The 21,355-nt window shown below is 51.5% G+C and overlaps 1 protein-coding gene across 3 annotated transcripts in view; it reads right to left on the bottom strand.

The window, feature by feature from the left end:
* Window positions 1-21,186, bottom strand: part of ATP11B (ATPase phospholipid transporting 11B (putative)) — a 41,687-nt gene extending 20,501 nt beyond the window's left edge. For 2 of the 3 annotated variants that reach the window (XM_078618046.1, XM_078618047.1), the window contains exons 1-16: window positions 21,021-21,186; window positions 11,588-11,707; window positions 10,156-10,245; window positions 9,359-9,439; window positions 8,535-8,642; window positions 7,669-7,797; window positions 6,195-6,298; window positions 5,712-5,765; window positions 4,582-4,646; window positions 3,967-4,048; window positions 3,396-3,546; window positions 2,784-2,981; window positions 1,898-2,113; window positions 1,245-1,447; window positions 643-711; window positions 128-201 (exon numbers count right to left, since the gene is read on the bottom strand). In XM_078618046.1, the coding sequence (XP_078474172.1) occupies window positions 128-201; window positions 643-711; window positions 1,245-1,447; window positions 1,898-2,113; window positions 2,784-2,981; window positions 3,396-3,546; window positions 3,967-4,048; window positions 4,582-4,646; window positions 5,712-5,765; window positions 6,195-6,298; window positions 7,669-7,797; window positions 8,535-8,642; window positions 9,359-9,439; window positions 10,156-10,245; window positions 11,588-11,707; window positions 21,021-21,047 (1,771 nt within the window). In that variant the 5' untranslated portion in view covers window positions 21,048-21,186. The remainder of the gene's footprint in view (window positions 1-127; window positions 202-642; window positions 712-1,244; window positions 1,448-1,897; window positions 2,114-2,783; window positions 2,982-3,395; window positions 3,547-3,966; window positions 4,049-4,581; window positions 4,647-5,711; window positions 5,766-6,194; window positions 6,299-7,668; window positions 7,798-8,534; window positions 8,643-9,358; window positions 9,440-10,155; window positions 10,246-11,587; window positions 11,708-21,020) is intronic. The other variant, XM_078618048.1, reaches the window with a different exon arrangement.
* Between the last annotated feature and the right edge of the window lie 169 nt (window positions 21,187-21,355).

Genomic DNA, 21,355 nt, shown 5'->3' with positions numbered 1-21,355 from the left:
GCACACACACGCGCACGCGCACACACACGCGCACGCGCACACACACGCGCACGCGCACACACACGCGCACGCGCACACACACGTACACACGTGCACACACACACGTGCACACACACGCGCCACTCACCCGACCCCTTCTCCACGATGACACTCATGCACCTCCGGTTGGAGTCGAACTCCAGCACCTGCAGCAGCTTGAACCTGCGGCACGGACGCTCACTCAGCGACCCAGCCCTGCGGCACGGCGGGGCCATGCACGGCTTCCACGGCCCCCCTCACTTCAAAACGCACGCCGCCGGGTGCTACGCACATTGAGAGAGTGAAACCTCCTCTCTTATCCGTGTACTTGTTATCCACTACTCCTGTTAATCCGCGCTTCTGAATCGATCTGCAGTGAATATGATTGTCTGTGAATCGATTCTATCCATGAGGCATGCTCCTCCATGGATCTATCACCCAGAAGTGGCGAGAAAAGGGTGACACTTTTTTTCGAGGATTTTTGTTTAATCCCACGAGTCGAGCAACGTGCCTGAAAATCAGAGGAGTAATCGGCTACTCAAAATAATCGGAATGGCTGGCTCTAATCGACACAAGAAGCAGGTTCGTGGGGTGCGTCTCCCTGCGTGGACCCGGTGTGCGTACCTGTTCACATCGCCCATGGTTCGAACCTCCATGATGTCCCCGTGCAGCCCAAGGAAGGTGACTCCGAGCCTGCGGAGACATGCGGCGCATGGCGGCGCGACGCTCACGGCGGCGCCGAGTTCTCGCCGCCCCCACCACAGGGGCAGCACCAACAGAGCAACCACGGAGATGCTCCGGGGCTCAAGTGCAGCAGAGTTCACGGCCACAGCCTGGTCACCGATGATTATGCAACCAACCCATCCTGTTACATTTTACTTCTCACCAAGCACTGAACTCGCACTTCTGAGATTCTCAGTTCAAACGCAGCATTTGCCGCCTGTGATTCAGCCTAGTTCTCAAGAGTAGCGAGTGATTTATCGGGAGCAAGTCTGTTTTTCCTTCACGTAGGAATCTGACAGATAAGGCAAATAACTCCCACCATGTTTGCTCTACGGGCTCCGATTTATATTGTAAGCACGCAATAGGCTGAGACCTTTCAATTCCACCCATCACGGATTTCTGAATTAACTCGTCCCACAAGACTACGCCGGTGGATAGATCCAACCCAGGAACACAATCTCCACCCGCGTCTCCGTAAGCGCGAGCCGATCGCAAGCACGCACCTCTGCGCGGCCTCCACCAGGGCCTTCTCGTCCGGAGAGGAGGCGTAGTAGAGCACGGCGGGTTGGCTGGCGGCACTGCCTCCCCTTCCCGTGGCCCTGCCCGCGGAGGCGCCCCCCGCCTCGTCCGCGCTGCCCCCCTCCTCCTTGCTGATGTGAACCGTGTGGCACAGCGCCAGCGCCAGGAAGAACTGCACCACGGACGGCTGTGACGGAAGATGCGCAGACGCGAGACATTCGCTCGCCTGACGCGGGGCCGCTCCCCTCATCAGCTGACCAAAACAACTTCACATTACGCTCGGTTCTGCACTCAACTTGGCCAAAATAAAATGTTAAATATCTGTTTGGCTGTCGCAAACATTATTCTCGTGGCATGGCAGATGGGAAAGAGCTGCCCCACCACGGCGTGGGCCAGAGTTCACTCGGATTAATCTGTGATGTCATACTGCGGCACTCGCGACGATTCTCCCCACCGGCGTATCGTCTCATTATGAGACATCGGGCGCACAAGCGAAATGAGCAGAAGGATACATACAAATGTATTTACTTATTTAACAGTCTATTATGGGTCACTCACATTGCAGTCACCCAGTTACATCTCTACCTCACCGCGTCCCTGGCACCTCCCTCCCACCCCACCGCCCCGGTGAGCGTACAGTGATGTTGCTGCTGGAGATGGCGGCCGGGCTGTCGGGAGTGGCGGCACCGGCACCGCCATCGTCGTCGTCGGCGGTTCCACCGGCACCGCCGCCGCCGAGCGGGAGAAGGACCCCGTCCTCCTCCACGTACTTGACCCCGCCGATAGAGCACTGGCGGAACTGCATGTCGTTCTCCGTCAGCGTGCCCGTCTTGTCCGTGAACACGTACTCCACCTGCGCTCACGGACAGACAGACGCACATGAATGGACGCAAAACGACAGACGATGCACGGAGGGATGCGCACAGACACGTACAGGCAGTTAGAGACAGACACACAGAGAGATGCACACACAATAGAAACAGTCAGAGGCCAGGAGTCAAACGAAACTTGCCGTAACTTTCCAGCTAATCGCCCAGGGAGCCGAAACAATCGTCATTGGCGCATCATTATCCCCATACATGCCTAGTCAGTTAATTTGCGTCGCTGTGTCAGGTGGTGGAGGGTTCCTAACGACACGGATTTGGTCCGATAATGATGTGGTGGCCTCCCCCGAAACGCAATAACGAATCACAGTAGAACGTGTGAACCGTGGTCTGCTATTGATGGTGGAACACAATCAAATTGATGGAATGTTCTTAAGTGCTTTTGGAAAGCTGAGAACAGAACAATGTGCCCAGGGAAGGCTGTGTTTAATCATTAAGCCCTTCGTGCTATGAATAATCGAGATCACACTGAATATCTGCGCCTATGGTTGACACTTGTGGTTGAGTTTTGACAGACAAACCCAAGGTTTACAATTCACAGACACATTACATGTTTACTATGGTGGACACCTCTCAGGGAGGCCTCTAGTTGACACTGTAGTTGACACTGTGGTTGACACTACATCCGCCCAAACCCACCTGGCCCAGCTCCTCATTGAGGTCGGAGGTGTTGACGAGTGCACGCTCGTTGGAGCCCTCGTCGTACAGCGCCATATCCCAGCTGATGAAGAGGGATCCGAGGAACTTCTGCATCTCCACGGTGACGTAGAGCGAGATGGGGATGATGTAGTTGTAAAGGACCATGAAGGCCAGGAAATCGGCAAAGCCGGCGAGGAACTGCCGGGGCGACACGGCACGCAGCACACCGCACACTGCACACGTTAGCTTGGCCCGCGTAGCGGTCACACGGAAGAGTGTTACCAAACAACACCAGTGCACATGAGAAGTATTTAGTTAGGCTGTGTCAGGTGGTGGAAGGTTCTTAATGACACAGATATGGTCAATTCATAACATGGCCTAAGCCAGAAATAAATTGTTAATTTCTATGGAACACACGAATGTGTATAATTTATAACAGTGCGAATCTGTGAAATCAATTGTGGTAGTTGTTGAACGCATGATTGGATCGCGAGGAATTCACAAGTGGAGGAATTTACCGGAGTATTCATCAAACCAGGGAGGTGAGAGCTGACCTCACAAGAGGAGGTGGGGCCAGCCCACGACCCCGACTCCATGTGAGACGGCCCTCACCTTGTTGACGTGCTTCAGCTTGTCGGACTTGCCGTTGTACCAGGGCTCGTCATTCTGCGGCGTCGCCTGCCACCAGTACTTGAGCACCGTGCTCAGCAGAGCCTTCACCAACAGCAGGGTGAGGTACACGGTGAGGAATGAGTTCATCGACCTGGGCGCACACACGCACGCACATACGTACGGACATGCACGCAGGCAGGCATGTATGGTCACATACACAGGCATGTACAAACCCACACACAGACACGTACAGACAACAACAACCGCCCTTCACCACTAAGAGGCAGTGACGTCACCATGGCGATTGTGCCAGGCTAGGTGCACGTTGAGGTCGGGTATTGAATTGAGCGAGATGACTGGAAGATGAGATAGCAACGTGGCTTACATCAAAGTTCTGTTCGTATCGAATCAGTCATTCGAATTATCGTGACCCCACATTACCGACGGACGGAGTTAAGGCTTAAACAATGTCAACTTGGGCAGGAGAGTGGAGAACAAGTTACACGTGAACAAATCAACTCGGGAGGGTGACAAAATGTGGCCGGGAGCACGCGGGAGAGAAGAGACGTACTTTTCCACGGCAGAGCGCTTCTGCGACTTGCCCTTGTAGTTGAGCGCCATCTTGGTCTCCATGCCCGTGTAAACGGCGACGCCTGGCGACGAGAAGCAACCACGCGGCTCCGTGAAACACGACCCCGGCCACGGCAGGGAGGCCGCTCCCGCCTCGTGGTACACCAGACACTTCACACGGCCACAGTGGCCCTCTTCACCTGGCGGGCCCGCAGGTCACATCTGGCCCACAAAGGCCCTTGCAGCGGCCAATTTGGCTATGTTACACCGAGACAAGAGGAGATACAGACCGGGCCGGCACTCGCGAGGCGCTGGCTTGGGCCCCGCACCACCAAGTGTCCCCTCGGTCCCCCTAAGTTCACAATCATTAGCGGTGAACCGCTGCGACGGTGGCCCCCGCAAAACCGCTCTACTGCCCCCCCACCCCAAACCCGTCCGAGAAGAGCTGCAGCTGGTCCTAGATACCAGGTGAGTAGGATGATGGAGAGATTAACAAGAGTGAGATGAGAGAGCTGCAGACCAGCAGAACGCAGGTGGGGCGCCCTGCACTTCCCCTCTCGCTGTGGGGAAGCGCAAAGCATGGGAGGAGGGAGACGCGGTCTCAAGGGATGCTCACCGAAGAGCTCGTCGGTGTTTTTGAGGCGAGCGCCCCGGAGCAGGAGGTTTTCCTGTCCCAGGGGCCTGAGGAGAGCAGTCAGAACAACAGCACATACACACAGACACGATGACACACACACACAGACATGATGACACATACACACAGACACGATTACACATACACACAGACACACGTGGGACACACAGCAGTGTTCTGCTCATGCCGACATTTACACAAAATACCAACCACTTGCCCCTCATCCCAATGGGCTCTGCTGCATGAGTTACTCAAGCTAAGCTCTATGTAATGCAGCTGACTGTGAGCGTTTCACCATTGTCATCATCAGCCATGATCAATCCACCGCTGGATCAGGGACTCCCCCAAGCCACCACCACCTCTCATGGTCCTACAATGTAACAATGTACCCAGATCCTGCACACGAGTTGACTGTATGACTCCATCTCTGCGCCGGACAGCACCATCTCCCTGCGCTTGAGACGCCGGTTTAATGGAAGATGGCCAAATCCTGGATTTGGACCCTGGATCTCACCGGTGCCAGCGCTCTGACCTCTGAGCCACCTCCAGCCACATGCTTAGCTAAAACAGTAGCAAAAACCTTGCTCATGTTTTGAAAAGTGACATCAAAACCAAATAATATTTTCTTAAATTCCAGTTTTACAAAGTTTACTGCTTAAGTACGGTACTATCAAGGTAAACCGTGCTTTAACGACAGAGGGCAGAAACCTAGAACGGAACTTGAAGTCGAACGCAGGGCATCTGAGCTCCTAGCCACTGGGCCACTTACTCTCTCATTAATAATGAATAAAAAGTAATGGCCTAAAACGTTTGGTATCCGCGCAGTTCTCAAAGCTCGAGGCTATCATGGAGGGGCTATTTCACAGACACGGTCTGCAATGATTTCCCCGGACTGGACAATGTGGCTCTGTGCAATCCCACTCGAGTAACTTGCAGTGGAATCTTTAAAATTTGGCGAATGTGGGCCGTGACGCCGGCACACAATGGCCGACTGTTATCGACCGACATCACGGGATCCATAACATCCACCGTGAAACAGACAGTCGCCATCATCGCTTGGTAGGCGTGCAAGCGGCACGCATGCCGATGGTCGCCATGCTGCCGTGTCTCACCTCACAACATCTTGCTCCGTGTCTTCCAGGTGGATCACCATCCTGCCCACAAACCTGCCCATCAACACAGCGCATGCTCCGTTACCATTAGATACACCACAACAACAACCACAACAACAACGACGACAGCCCCAGGAAAGCCTCAATGAGTCACAAGGCTCTTTTTCACGAGGTGCCTGCATCAGGATAACTGGCCGATATCATTAACGAATTAACAGGTGCTTTTCACCAAATAATAGATTTCTTTCCATCTTACCCTCATCCCCACTTCCATATTGCTTTGCAAACTAATCATCTTCCATCATATCTCCAGCTGTTGGCCCTTGTCCAGATTCGGCCCACTAGACTTTTGACAACAAAAAATGGTGCGAAATCCACTGCCGGAAACCAAGATTTCCCCAGAGTTTCCCTGGCGCATTATCGCGGGCAATGATGATGGCGACGATGGCGACGATGACGACGGCGATGTCGCATTCGGGTCACCTGTAGAGGTCGGGCTGCGGCTGTTCACACTCGATGGTGGCGTGCAGCTCAGAGAGCTGCAGCAGCGACTGCAACCTCGCCGTGTCCAGCAGGGCCGTGTGGGTCTGCACACAGCGTGGGGACGCAGACAACGGCACTTAACAACCGCAGCAGCAGCAGCAGAGAAACCCTAGCCCCCACACTCATAAATAAATACAGCCAGAAATGGGCAAATATGTACCATCGAATTACAAATTACTGGAGTAATGTAATGGGAGACAAATTGACAGTGCCGTGTAATTTAGATACAAATGACAAATTGTCAACGTAATGAAATCACACATCTAAATCATGTGTAATGTGAATGAAACCCATCGGTACTATGATGCCGCCCTCCTGTCATGCGCTATGACGTGGCCGTGCGGACTTTGTCCTCTGCGCTTGGCGTCAGAGGCATCCGTAGATGGAAAGTACATTTCCTTGTAAAGATTCGCGGGACACGGTCAACATGTCCACTCAATGCACAGCTGACTTTCGGGCTTGGCCTCCCAATGATCTGACCAAAGCCGTGTCTTTCAGGACCGTCCACCACCCGACGCAGCCAAACAAATTAATTTGTCATGAGTGCAAGCGTTTAATAACGCGTCAAGTATAATTGCTTCGGCTCGCTCACCGGTACGATGAAAAACGATTATTATTATTTTAAGCAGCCTGCAGCAGCTGCCTTATGCACACGGTGGTAGCCCATCCAAGCAATGAGCCACCGAAATACGAGATTGGGCGGGCCCTGGCTCATTTGACCACGGATGGCAATGTTGGCCAACTCCATTCTCATTGTTATGGCTCATGCAGGGTTATATGGTCATATGTGGCTGCTGAACATTAACGATCCGCACACTGTGGAACGTGGTACACTGTGGAACGTGATGTTTTGAGATGTGGACGCGCTGAGACGCTTTGCAAACCCAGCTGGTAGTGTTTGCTAAGCGCCTGTTAATGGGTTGCCTTGCTGACGCACAGTGTGGGAGCCCCTTTTAAAAGGGCAGATTACTAAGGGTCTCGAAGCAGTCTTACCGCTCGCTGTGCTATGCTCTATGTAATTATAACAATTACTTTTATTTTGTATTGTGGAGCGAGGGCACAGTGGTTATCACGCATCAATTTCCATGCTTTACCACAGCTCATATCCATGGAGAGTAATATCTGAATGAGTCCATAGGAAGGCTCTCATTCAGCAGTGGACTGGCACAGCGCTATACACGGCGACACCAAGTCACTGCGAATGAACGCGTGGCAGCTGCGGATGACGGTGATGACATGGCTGCCGCTCCCTAATGACCTCTGCTCTCTCGACCCTCTCAGGGACCTGGCACGGCCGCTCAGCTCGTGGACAAAACTGAACCGCGTCCGAACGCCAGGGCAAATGTCATCTCGCAAGGCAAAGGTGAACGCATCGGCGCGGGAACGTGGAGCGAGCGTTGCGCAAGTGGAGAACCTTGAGGTTGGTTTCCCCATCAAGGCTCGCAGTCGTCACGTGACATGTGCCGTCCCCGTTGCATGACGAGAGCAGCACCAGATCACACGGGAACGTCTCGTCTGACGTGACACGCACGATGTCGCCCACCTGCGGGGGTCACAGGGTCGCGAGGTCAAGGCGCTGGGTCACGGGGTCACCGCCGCAGCCAACGTCAGAAGCAACGCCGACGTCGGCGCCAGAAATGTCGGCACCAGCAGCACCCGCAGCAGTACTAATATGAAATTAGCGTTTTTAATTCATGTTGCCACCCATGCGGAAGCAATTACACTTCTGTCATTTGAAAAATGCAGGAAGTTTCCCATTGGCGGAACGCCAAGTAAGCCGAGCGGCAGTTCCTTGTTTAAGAAACGCTTGACGTTTGCAACAGGAGATGTGGGTGGGCTCTAACGGAGAATTGGCTAGGCAAGGAGGCTAGGGCTTTAGTAAATAACACACACCCAAACATAGCCCTGGAGCGTGCTTGGGCCAACTCCCTATGCGTAGTTCATCTCAATGAACACCTCCGGACCCTCTACGTGTTGGAACTTCCCTTCATGTGTTCCTGCCAGGAGAGGATGATGATTGATATTCGTTTACAACTTAATAATTTACGGCGTAATTATTCAAATTTGGACAAAATGAGCCCCTTACACCGGCGCACAATTGACTACACTTCTTTGAATGAATTAACGTCGAGTGCAAGCGAAGCAGATGGCGCGAGTAATATTTTCCAGTTAATACGCGCACCGCGGCATTAACCAGAGCGGCCTGGCAGATTCCAACCGTGAACCTCCGCAACGCGTGGCGACCGCCTCCCCCTGCAGCACCGCCGCCGTGCGTCTCACCCGAATGTTTTTGGAGCGCGTCTTTACGAGGCCGCCGCTGCGCACCGCGTACACCGTGTAGTTGTTGGTCTCGTTGTCGGCTTTGTGCCGGAGCCAGTCTTCATATCCCTGGGACAGTCACAGAGAGGCAACACAGCAGCGGCGGGCTGGGCGCTGTTTGAGGCGAACATCATCGGTGACGGGGCCGAGCATGGCAGCGAAAGACGCAGCGTAGGAGGTGAGCCAGCGTAGGACGCAAGCAAGCGTAACCCACGACCCCGCCGTGAGCGACGCTCACCAGGCGAAGCGGCCCGCACGCGCTCGTGCGTCAACCGCGGTGGGACGAGCCTCAGATGAGCATCTCCTGCTTACAGCCATGAGCCAGCCGGTGGAAATCCCACATTATTATGGCGGGGGCAGGTCTACCATAGGACAACCGCTGGTGACTTCCTCACAAAGTGCAATTAATTTTATCAACCCCAGAAGGATGTCAACTCCTCCAGCTAGGACTTGATCTCAAACGAGCCACTCGCTCTACAGCTGCATCGCGCAGACAAGGGGTTAACGCTCATTGGTCTGCACGGACAGCAGAACAGCGAGCCCACGTTGCCCATCGCACGTTGCCGTATGGCCCTACGACACCAAGCACGCAGCATTCAACCGTTTATCTCACATCCTCCTCTCATAAGCCACTCTCGTTTTGAAATTTCCTTGCGAGAGAGCCGTGCGTTGCTGCGCAACTTCAAACCGCGAGGGAAAAGCACGACCACGGTTGTAATGGAAGATGATTGCGTAATGCCAGAGCTCATTTGTGAAACTAGGGGTGGGGGTTTTACCAAACTCACCTGTTTGATGGCCGTGACGATTATTACAAAAAAGAGGGGCAGCCCGCTGGTGACTGGACTCGTGGGAGTGTCTATTATGAGCTGCAAAACACCAAGAGGGCGGGAGGCAGAGATGAGCACACAGTCCACAGAGAGTGTCCTCTAGAGCACAGATTAACATCCCATCCCCACCCCGATTAACGAGCAGCAGCACGCTGGCTCACTCGCATCAGCATCACAGGCACGGTTGCCGCAAGCCGCATGCATCAATACAGACAGATTTAGTATCCCGGGTTCCCGTCATGATCATCATCATCATCATTATTGATCTATCTACTACTGGATGAAGGCCTTCCCAAGCCGGTGCGATCTCTCAGTCCTGGCACCAAACAATCCTTGTAGCGACTCCGCACGACCTTGTTTCGTCGCTCCATATTTGCGGTGCACGTCCTCTCAGTCTCGACCAGTGGCCTTCATCCGAGCTCCCGTAATCGGGCTCGATTCCAGGTTCGCGTCACCTCTTATCTGCGTCTGAATCTCGGTGCTCGTGGCAGGTTCTTACAGGTTGCCGCTGGACTACATTGCAGAAAGCAGTGCAGCGCAATCCATTGTTGTACTGTACTTCGACGTTCCACGTTTCATTTAACCTCACCGACCAGTGTGGTCAAGTATGGGCAGACAATCCGCATGATCCGCACGGCATCGGAAGCGCTTCATCCAGCAGTGGATAGACAAAGGGTGCTGTACAAGTGTACGCAGCAGCAGCAGAGTGGGGGGGAGGGGGCATGAGTGATTGGGAGATGGAGCGCGCCTCTCACCTGCACCAGGAAGATGATGATGAAGTAGAAGTTTGCGATTCTGCGGAACTGCTCGAAGAGATTCTTGGGAATGAAGTTCCACACGGTGTACTGTAACACACGGCATCCCCCGTATAGCCATTAATGGACTGTTAGGGCGAGTGCAGTTAGTGAGTAGCACCTATCAAGGCCAGCACGGCACACGAGAGGGTGGGTGGCCAGCACCACGTCAGGCCACATTTGTCTACACCCACGGCTGACGTTTACACATCGTACCAGGTACTCTCGTTTAAAACTGAGTCGATCTAGGGTATGCCCAGGATCGGTTTAAACATTCGCCACCATTATTGGTTGTGAGCTTGAAACGAACTCGAGTTCGGAGTGCAGCACGCTAACTGCAGCGCCGCCGCTCCCCATCCTGCAACAGGCGCACAGAGGGGTGGGGACAGTCACAGGGAGCAAAGCAGAGCCGACGTCCTCTGTGACAACATTCATAAATATTCCTAACTCATCCACAAAACTCCTCTCTCCCCTGCCTAGGACTGCCTCTCTCTATTAAGCAGGTTAATTCTTACCTTCAACATTATCATTGTTGCTACGCTTGTTTAACCCGGAAAGCCTCACTGAGTCTCAAGACTCATTTATAGGAGGGTCCTGCAAAGTTCTTCGCGTAAGTGGGCAATGTTGCTGCGGCGTGTGATCTCAATTTAGTGATTTGCAGGTAAATTTCCGCATTCGGATGTTTGCCCAATACCAGTTACATGATATGATTGTTTTTTAACTATTGGTGGAAACTGGAGAACGCGTAGGAAACCCATGCAGAACAGGGCACAACAAACTTTAAACGCAAAAAAGCACCCACATAAGGAATAAAAAACTCCGGGCCTCTGTGCTGTGAGGCACAGGTGTTACCACTGCTGTTAACAAAAAACCTCTGAAATGAACTCTATGCTTTCCACAGCTCACCAAACACACATCGCCCTATTTGTATACATCTGAAATAATATTGGCATTGAAGTGGTCTCTACAAATGCTGCAACCAAGCGTAAAGACCGAAAGGCAGATAGAGGGAGTTTGTCAGGGCAGATCTAGGAGCTGGCCGAGTGAGGCTGTGGTAAATGGTCCGCAAATCTGTTGCGGATTCTCCAATAAAGACACATCGAGCGCAGCACGTCCCGCCCAATTGATCTGCACCTCGCCGCGACGTACATTTCTCATGACTGTTGGAAGCAAAATAGAATTTAAATATCCAAGTCAAGGACCACATGAAATGAAATCACGGCCATGTGAAATGAAGACGCGGGCCGGCAGCAGCTCGGAGGGGGTGGTGGCTCCGCACGCCTGCTTGACGGCACCGGTGCTTGGTACCAGACGACCACCGTGTGACAATGGCGCTGGTGGCGTGGTCGTGCCAGGAGACGCGGTTATAGACGGCGACGCGGAGGGCACGCACCTTGGACGAGATTATGCGGTTGTCGGGAAACCACTGAGGCACGTAGTGATCGACGTGGGGCGGCGCGTGATTCGACACGCGCACCGTCCGCGTGTCCGTCACCTGCGTCTGCTCCAGCCCCTGGGCAAGGTGGGGTCACGCACAGGGATCGCACGCAACGGGTCATACAGATGGAACAGGTGGATTGCACATTTTTGCTGTACTGCCGTCTGCTAGCGAGCTTGCGAATCGCACCCCGGACACCCACGGGAGAGTAGTTTCGCAAAAATGTGTGCGCTATGCACACAGCCCACGTACGTGGCCACCACCACCACCCGGTATCTGGGAGCCATTCCATGGCCGTGACGTGGCTGCAGGATGTCGTTACTCTTACTCATCCCCATGGGGCTCCCACCAGCCCATATTCTGTCTCATCTCGCCCACACTGCATACACCCACCATGCTGCAGGTCATAATAGCACAAAGACAAAGATCCCCCGTATAGCCTTTGCTTTAAATCACAAGGGGGAACGTGCGTCTGATAATCCGGAGACTACTGTAACAGTTACAATGTGTGTGCGTGTGATGTAAGCAGTACAGCACTGTGTGAAGCCGCAGCGCATGGTGACCTACCACCCTCTCCATCGCACACAGCCGTGAGTGATTATGATAAAAATCTAACGAGGCCGACACATTACTTTGGCTGCCTGTTTTAAATTACCAACTCACCGTGTTTGTGAGTAATGCCGGTTAACTATGAACCATCCATGTGTTCATAGTGAACTGGCCTGGTATGGGAAAGGTGGTGGTGGTAGTTCAAGTTTCAAGTTTTCAAGTTTAATTTATTAGGTATAGCCCTGTGAGCCATTCGGCTCTTGAATCGGGTGCAACCGCAAAAAACAAAAAAACAAAAACATGAACAAAAACATGAACAAGTTCACCGTGGCAGCCGTATCTCACCGCGCTGGTCAATATGATGCAAAATTTTAAATTTCCAAACAGTGCAATTGTATTGTCTGAAAGACAAATGCCCATTGTCAGTGTTACTGTGTTTAACGTGGACTGCAGTATGAATCGAGTTAAGCAAATAAAAAATAAAAAGGCACGACTTTAAAAACGGTTGTTAAATAGTTTATTTGCACATACTAGAAGCGCTGTGATTGGCAAGACATGGTCACGTCCTCGCTAACCATCAAAGAGCTGAATATTAAATGCCCAAAAATTCATCAATTGGGGAGGAGCGGTGGTGCATTTATCAGCGCGCTGCACAATAAAACCAGCAACCAGAGTTTGATTCCCGGCCGCGGCCTCCATCAGTGGTGAATATCTGGGCTTGTCGCTGCTCCCACTACCATAGCCATCACCAACCTGTACTAACCCGCATGGTAAAGTATGGTCAAACAAACCCCATGACTAATGTGCTGTGGGAAGGCACTCATCCAGCAGCAGAATGGGAAAAACTGCTGTACACGCACACATGCATTTATATAAACGAAGCCTCAGCGTGGACTTTCTTGAATGAATCTTGGGTGGGTGCCAACCAAATTTAGGTAATTATTTGGCTAGCACGGGCACCCCCAATCTGGCTTTTTTCCGTGGCAAGGCAGGGCACCATTGAGGCTGATCACGACGACGATAATAATATTAACAAAAACTTGTACTTATTAGGCGCCTTTCACAATGTCTCAAGGTGCCATTACGATGGCAACATTCTGAAGATGATTTATCGAGAGCAGTGCCACTTCCTGGAATAGGAGTCAGGAATATTTCTGACTTGTGGTCACCAATGGCGCAAACCTGCCCACGTGGTAATGGTGGTTGGTGGCCTAAGGCGACAGAACCACAAGTTCCGCTGCCGAGATGTCGAGTCATCATCATCCACTGTACACGAGCCGCACACTCTCACCGCGTAAGCAATAAAAGCCCGGCACGGAGCAACCAGGGTGCGGGGCAGGGTGTGAGAGCCGCGCACCTTGTCCTAGCAACGCCGGCAGGTGGAATGTATGCCACAGATTACACCAGGTTCATGGTGGACTGCAGAGCTGGGCTCTCTAATTATCCAACTGATCGATAACTCTGCCAATTACCGGTCCGATTGCTCGACTAATTGTATTGCACGAAAATAGTTGTGGGGGGAAAAATCCACTGTTCTCTTCAAGTGTGCCGCTGGATGGGAGGTGATAGAAGGGGCTTGGTGATTGGTTTATTGGGGGTTTCCTGCCTTCGGGAGACTGCAAAATGTGCGAGCGGCCACCGTTTTTAAAGAGGGGCAACGAGTAACCGACCACAAATTAAGTAATTGATTGTAATTTGTAGTCTATTAATTGAGTGAATGGACTGACCGCCCCGGCTTTAACAACATTAAACGTCCTGCGCAAGGTCGTGCAAATGCCTGTAAGACAGGGAAACTGTTCTCCGGGACTCAGGGTTGCATGCTGGGGTAAAGCCCGAGAATATTTCCTCCTGTTGTTTTCCTGGTGGGGCTGCGTGTTGAGCATTTCTCCTCTTATTATTCCAGGCGGCTGCGAAAACCTGCAAGTCACATTCGTATTCGGCACCGACTTCTGTTTCCACCTCAAACTCAGAGCCAAAGCCCTTCCTAGGCCCATCATGGTTTCATGCAGCACTTCCTTCTGGAGTTCCTAACCGAGTTCAAGAGGCGCTCCTCTAAGTCCACAGACCCAGTGAGAAAATTCTGACTTAATTAATGACATCCCCGTTTTTGATGCATTCATAATTGGATTGTGGTTTAGGCCAAGTAATGATCCAACCCCATTTGTGCCGTTAAGACCCTCCACCACCCGACACAGCCAAACAAAGTGAATGTTCTCATGTACATATTGAGTCATTTCACGGGTAAGTCAAAGAACAATTCTCAACAAAATATATCAGCAATTGGATACGATGTCAGATCCTGACGTGGCCTAACCCAATATGCAATGCTGACCCGTAATACCGGCTGAGAAAACTTGTGTGTTAAGACAATCATTGTTTTATTATTATTATTACTACACAATTGAAGATGATTATGCATAGTTTCATAAAACACGACTTATTTATGTGGACTGACTGTGAATGTCACTGTTTGGTGCCGGGCTTACGAAGCCACGGCGGATAATGTGTTGGCATTACGTGTAGCCCGCTTACGGGGCGTAGTACCGGCCCTAGCGGGGCTTGGGTGAGCGCTGGTCAGTGCGGAGGCACCACGTACAGCGTGCGGTGCGGGCTCCCGGTGAGGGAGCGAGAGGGAGTGTCAGCCAGCCAGGGTTACGTTGGGGCATGATACGCTAGTTGACCTGCCGACACGTGACCGGATGATATTGGAGGGGGGCCACCGGTGGACGGGGGCTGCTGAGCGGTCACGTGGTGTAAAAGAGCTCTCGGGAGCCTTCGGGAAAGAGCTCGAGAGATCGAGAAGGTGGGCGGGGCAAGGGGCGGATCGAGCCCAAGCCCAGGCCGATATAACGGGAGCCCCATGAGGGGCTCGGGGTTCTTCGTGTTGCTGGTGAAGAAGATCCACGTTGGGTAAAAGAAGCCTTTAGCCACGCGGTCCGGGACCCAGCTTGTGGTCCGGGCCGGGATAGCGAACCGTGTCTAGTTCTGCCGTAGCGTGGCTAGATGTACATTCAACACCCAAGTGTAGGTTGTGTTATGTTATGTTGAGTTGGTGAAATAAATAGTGTTGCTCCCAAGACAACGTCTGCGACTCAGTTGGACTCACTACATATGTAGCAGGTGAATGGTCTGATGCACACACGAAACTGAGTGCATCGTCGCCACCATCCCAACGTGGATGAAAAAGTCAGTTTTGTCCGACAACGCAGTGGTATGATATGGGCGTCGCTCTCCCTCATCGAGATCAGTGAACAAGTTATTTCTGATTCACAGTTCCTTATCGGTGTTGTGTACTACACCCAACTTAAAAATCTACTTTCAGATGAAGCTAATGATTACTCCAATGTTTTAAGTGTCTTCCAAAAGATTCCCAAAATCAGTGCAACTGCCCCAGTCTATGTCCCCACACCGAGTTCGTGACTGCAGCGTAGCTTTCTTGCTTCACCGAAAGATAATGTTACTGCCAGGAAGAAAGACTGAGAAAAGAAAGACTTCTGTGGGGGTCCAATAATCTCATCGGCTCCCTTGCGAATAGTTTGTCCGGATTAGCCTGGGATTTTACACCTAAGTTGGGCTTAACCTTGTTGCACAGCTCGTGAAACAAGCGATGACACTCGGGCAGGCGGGGCACCAAAGTAGGACATGCTCATAATCGCGAGCAGCGTACACACACAGCATACACGCAGCACACACGCAAGCAGCACAATCGCACTCAGGCAGTATCATTACATTGCCATGGCTGAGGCAAGACACCGAGGAGATGGGTTCGGCCACTTAGTCAAGATGTGAATTTGACCCCAAGTGCCTCCTTGTGTAAAGACGCACGGAGAGACACATGCTTGATTAAAATTTTAAAGATAGAAAGAGGAACACATGGATTAGATAACAGACACAGGTTGAACACATCATTCCAACTTTTCATCACTCAAAATCAATTGGCATATTTGCCCACGTGACATTTTGATTTGATTGGCTGTGGGGAGGTGGAGGGTATAGCTGAAAATTGGCATTATACCTATATGATCTAATCTAAAAATAAACTAATTATGAATCGTAATATTGGTAGTGACACCCTACATTAAAAAAACAAATCACACTCTTAAATAAAACCAGTAGGCTTGGACAGGACATGCCACGAGAAGGATCGATGGTCAAGGGATGGAACAGATCCAAGAGGATGTCCACTGTAGAGACGGAGCGATAACTTCGGCTTACGTGCAAGTGCTGGGTGGATTGTTGCATCGCGGGACAGGGAAGGATGGTGTCTGCTTTGGGATGCATTAATTCCAAGGTGGATTGATCATGGTTGATGATAATGATTATGTCACCAGGCGGTACCAATCTCTGTCATGGCTCAGCCAGAAGATCAGCTGATTGCTGTGGGTTTTCCTTCTCGGAGTTACACAGATAAGACATCTCCCGGACTTCAGCTGTGAAACTGCAGTGCACACTGTTGACAGCCTGCGGTGTCTACGCATTCAACTGAACAAGAGGCGGCTGTCTGTGCTGGGGACACGGAAGAGATTACGAGACTCTGACCACAAGTCGGCCCGAAGCAATAAATCTCTGCTTCCTCTGCTTTCTGAAGCAGAAGACACACGTGACAGCAGCAGCAGTGGTCACAAGACGGCATTAATGTTTAACAGGCGTGGTGCGATCATCACCATACACAGAGCACCACCGCAGGAGTCTATGATCGCTTATCTTACAGTTGTGACCATAAAAACAGCAACACCTCCTCTAAGCTCTCCGGAGTGGTTGCAGGGTTACGCCACAATCAATTGAGTCAAATGTATTTGTTTAAGCAGGTGGAAACTCAAGAGATACGTGTCTCATTTGAAAGAGTGACTGACCTGGGTCACCAAAATTACAAAAGCAAAACAATTAAAATAAAGTTACAGCAATGAAGGAAAGACAACTGCATCACAAGATTAAAAAAAAAGATTCAACAAACATAATTCAACGCTGAAAAATAAATGCCCTGCAATGAAAGCCGGCTCAGGCAGATTATTTATAGACTGATCACGATGCCCAACGTTCCGCTAGACGAGTTTGGGAGTTTATTCCGGAACTAAACCCAAATACAGTATCACTATTCGAACTGAATTAAATTCCTGAAGCTTCCAGCACGTGGAGAAAACGTTGGTCATGGTGCCGAACAACACGCGGTACATCCATAAAACATATCGGGCAGCTTTCCAGCACAACGACGATAACTTACGGTTATGTACTCTGTAACCAACTGGTTCTGTAGTGACTGTGCTTGTCACTGTGTGGTGCCGGGGCTTACGAAGCCGCGGCGGGTAATGTGTTGTCATTATGGGCAGCCCGGATTACGGGATGTAGTACCGGCCCTAGCGGGGCTTAGGTGAGCGCTGGTTAGCACGGAGGCACCGCGAGCGGTGTGCGGTGCCGGCTCCCGGTGAGGAAACGAGAGGGAGCGTCAGCCAGCCAGGGTTACCTTGGGGCATGATACGCTGGTTGACCCGCTGACACGTGACCGGACGATACTGGAGGGGGGCCACCGGTGGACGGGGGCCGCGGGACGGTCTTGTGGTCCAAAAGAGCTCTCGGGAGCCTTCGAGAAGGAGCTGGAGAGACCTGGAAGGTGGGCGGGGCGAGGGGCGGAGCCAGCCCCAGCCCGGGGGCATCTAACGAGGGCCCCGTGAGGAGCTCGGGGTTCTTCGTGTGCTCGAGGTGTTACGAAGATCCACGTCGGGGAGAAGAAGCCTCTCGCCATGGGGGCCGGGACCTAGCAGCTTGTGGTCCGGACCGGGATAGCGAACCGTGTCTAGTTCTACCGTAGCGTGGTGAGATGGGCATTCGAGACCCGAGTGTAGATTGTGTTATGTTACGTACCGTTGTGTAAATAGTGTTGCCCCTAAGATAACGTCTGCAAATCAGTTGGACCCACTGGTTCTGTATATACTCTGTAACCCACTGGTTCTGTTTGTACTCCATATCCCACTGGTTCTGTATGTACTCTGTAACCCACTGGTTCTGAATATTCTCCATAACCCATTGGTTCTGTTTGTACTCCATATCCCACTGGTTCTGTAATGTACTCCAAAGCCAACCGGTTCTCTATGTACTCTGTAACCCACTGGTTATGTTTGTACTCCATAGCCCACTGGTTCTATATGTACAGTACTCCATAACCCACTGCCATTAGTACGCTTACATTTTAATAGTGGCTTGTGATGCGGTCAAATCTAGACACCTGATTGTGCCATGTAAAGCACAATGAATTTCGCAGGGTTTTAGAATGAAGAATAAAAGTATTTAAACAACTTCCTCAAAAGTGTAAAACCGGCTCCACTCGCAACTGTTTCTCGTTTCATCTCACATGACAGCACATATGGGCGGGAGCCCCTTTGAAATTAAAATACTGTACAGGCAGTCCTCGATTGACGAACACCCGTACTTACCAACCAGCTTCCATGAAATATCAAATACAACATTCACTTAAAACGAGAACTCGCAATTGCAAACCGAACCGCGTAACTATTTTGGTTCAGAGGAGCGATTCCTCCGCCAGAGATGAGTCGGCTTCGTGCTCGGAGTGTCTGTGTCTGTGTGTGTTGGGGGAGCGGTGGTGTAGCGGTTAGCACGCTGCGCTATGAATCTGGCGACCCGGGTTCGATTCCCGCTCACGGCCAACACCAGTGACGATTATCTGAACCGGTCATGGGCCTCCCCTAGGTCGACTCAGCCTCAAATGAGTACATTGTGAGGTGTGTAAACATCGCCACTGGGGAGACAAAGGCGGACGTGCGTGGCGCTGGTCGTTCACCCCCCTCGTGTGCCGTGCCGGCCTTCATAGGCGACGCTCGCCAACAGCACTTGCCCCGACAGTCTGCCAAGGCTATACGAGGGTCGCGTTGTGGTGTCTCTTTGCCTTTGTGTGTGCACAATTGTTGCGACTTCTTTCTGACTACAAGCGAGAAATCGGGACTCCTGATAAGTGAAAATAAAACAGTTTTTTATGTTTTATTTACGATACAGTACTTTTCTAAAGTTTCACATGCAGATGTACAATATTTATCCTTATTTATGAGTTTAACAATGCTTCCCTTTTCATTGAACCGTAACAGATTTCATAACACTGACCGTAAGGGCATTTAAATAGTACATTACATTATTGTGTTCCGACTTACGAACCGTTCGACTTTTGAATGAGTATCGCGAACGAATTAGGTTCGTAACCCGAGTACTGCCCTATTTAGCTTTGTATAATGTATATACAGTACTGCATAGACTAAATATTATGCTATCTCAACCTTCCCAACGCAGTGTTGAATTTGTGGCATTATTCAGAAAATGTGAAATTACAAATGTCACTTGTAAAAGCACATTTCACCCAGAGAACACAAAGTGCTGTACAGAGGTAGAAGCAGAAATATTTTTTCCAAAAAAATATGAACTTCAGTTTCAGTTTTCAGTTTAATTTATTTGGTATATCCCTGTGAGACATTCGGCTCTTGAATCGATCAGGAACTTTATAAGCCAGGTATAAATTCCTCGTTCCTGTGGTCAGGGGTCACTGCCTCCATAGATAATTCTCACTCATTCGCTATTTTTGAGTCTCCTCTAACAGATGCAAGATTTCAACACTCATCGAGTCAGCAAGGGCCTCCTCGCCAAGCCCCGGGGTGCGGCTTCTGCGCCACCGACCTCCCCGACACTCGCCACAACATCACGTGGCATAACCCTGTGGGGTGCTGTGACACGAGGCAGTCGTCAACCAATATGGTGTGGTAATATCTAGTCCAGTAATCCAGCCGAGGATACGTGAGACGTGCAAATCGTTCGTAGTCTATGATCTCAGCATTGTTTTAAATGCAGTCACCGACGACCTGGGCGGAGGCATCAAGTTTGAGCGCAACTCGATCGATCACCCGTTTATCGATCACACCAAGTCCCAGACACGGCCATCGTGAATCATCCCCCGAGTGGCAGCGGCCCTCAGGGCTGTAGCCCCCGACCGCAGTGGAGCCAAGTGGATTTGACAGCCAAGACGAACCTCCCCGCAAAGCCACTCAATGCCCGCAACTTGGTACAGAATCTCAGTAGCCTTGACACGGCCATGAGGTAGCCCCGGCCACACCAGCTCGGGGCACGAACCCACGGGTTATCAGCGGTGGCGGTGTCCGATTTGTGTCTCTGACATGGCCGTGATTAATCCCTTTAGATAAAAACAGCTTAAGAGCTTACAGGCAGCATCTCAGTGTCTCTGATACGGACATTACCAGGTCGGCATGCCCATTATGAACTCCCCGAGAGAAATACTCCCAACTTTAATGTTAACCACACAGATGATCGATATCCGGCATGGCCATTATGAGCCGGTGAGACACCTGGACCGAGGTCTCGAACCTATTCCTCAACATCGCTGGCTCAGTGCCTGTGACGTGGTCATTATCAACCCACGAATCCACCCAACAACGGCAATATGTACTTGTAATGTTAGTAAAATTCGTTATCCACCCTATCAAGACGAGCACTGGTTAACGTAACTTTAAACGGAACAAACTTTAATGATCATTGCGAACCCAGCCACCAATGCCTCAGGGACAGCGCTGTGAACCAACCCCTGCACTAACAACAGGCCGCGCACGCTCACAAACACATTCACGAACCGGTTACCTTCTCACGCAAACTATAACCAGCAACTAAACAATGAAAGTAACTTTTTTAACTAATCTGGTCCGTGCGGCCTAGCAGCCCACTCCGCCTCACGCCTTTCCTGAGCTGCCTACCCGACATGACTCGCCTCCGCCAGAGGACGGAACCGACCGGTCTCCGCCACGGGGATCGTGGGCGGATTTGCGCGACTCACCAGACATCTCTGGAACCGCCGCCACATTCCCTGGCGCGGAGATCGGAGTGAAAACGAGTTCCCTCTGCGAGACGGGATGCGGCTTCGCTTGTCACGGCAGGAGCAGCAGCAGCGGCGGCAGCAGCGGCACGAGAGTTGTGGCGATGGGTGGTCAGTGGCATCCACTTCCACGTCAGTGCCCCGCCCCCGTTACCGAAAACCGGGACGCACGGCGTCACCGCTTTGCAGCCGAGGCGGTGTTTGCAGCCCGAACCGTGTTTTACCACTTTAATTCATAAGCTTTAAATGCGTTTGTGAATGATTCGTCCGCATTTACAGATTACGTTTAATTTCTG

Source organism: Lampetra planeri, chromosome 56, assembly GCF_965212315.1.
Source record: "Lampetra planeri chromosome 56, kcLamPlan1.2.h2, whole genome shotgun sequence".
NCBI lineage: Eukaryota > Metazoa > Chordata > Hyperoartia > Petromyzontiformes > Petromyzontidae > Lampetra > Lampetra planeri.
This window is presented reverse-complemented; position numbering and strand designations above follow the sequence as displayed.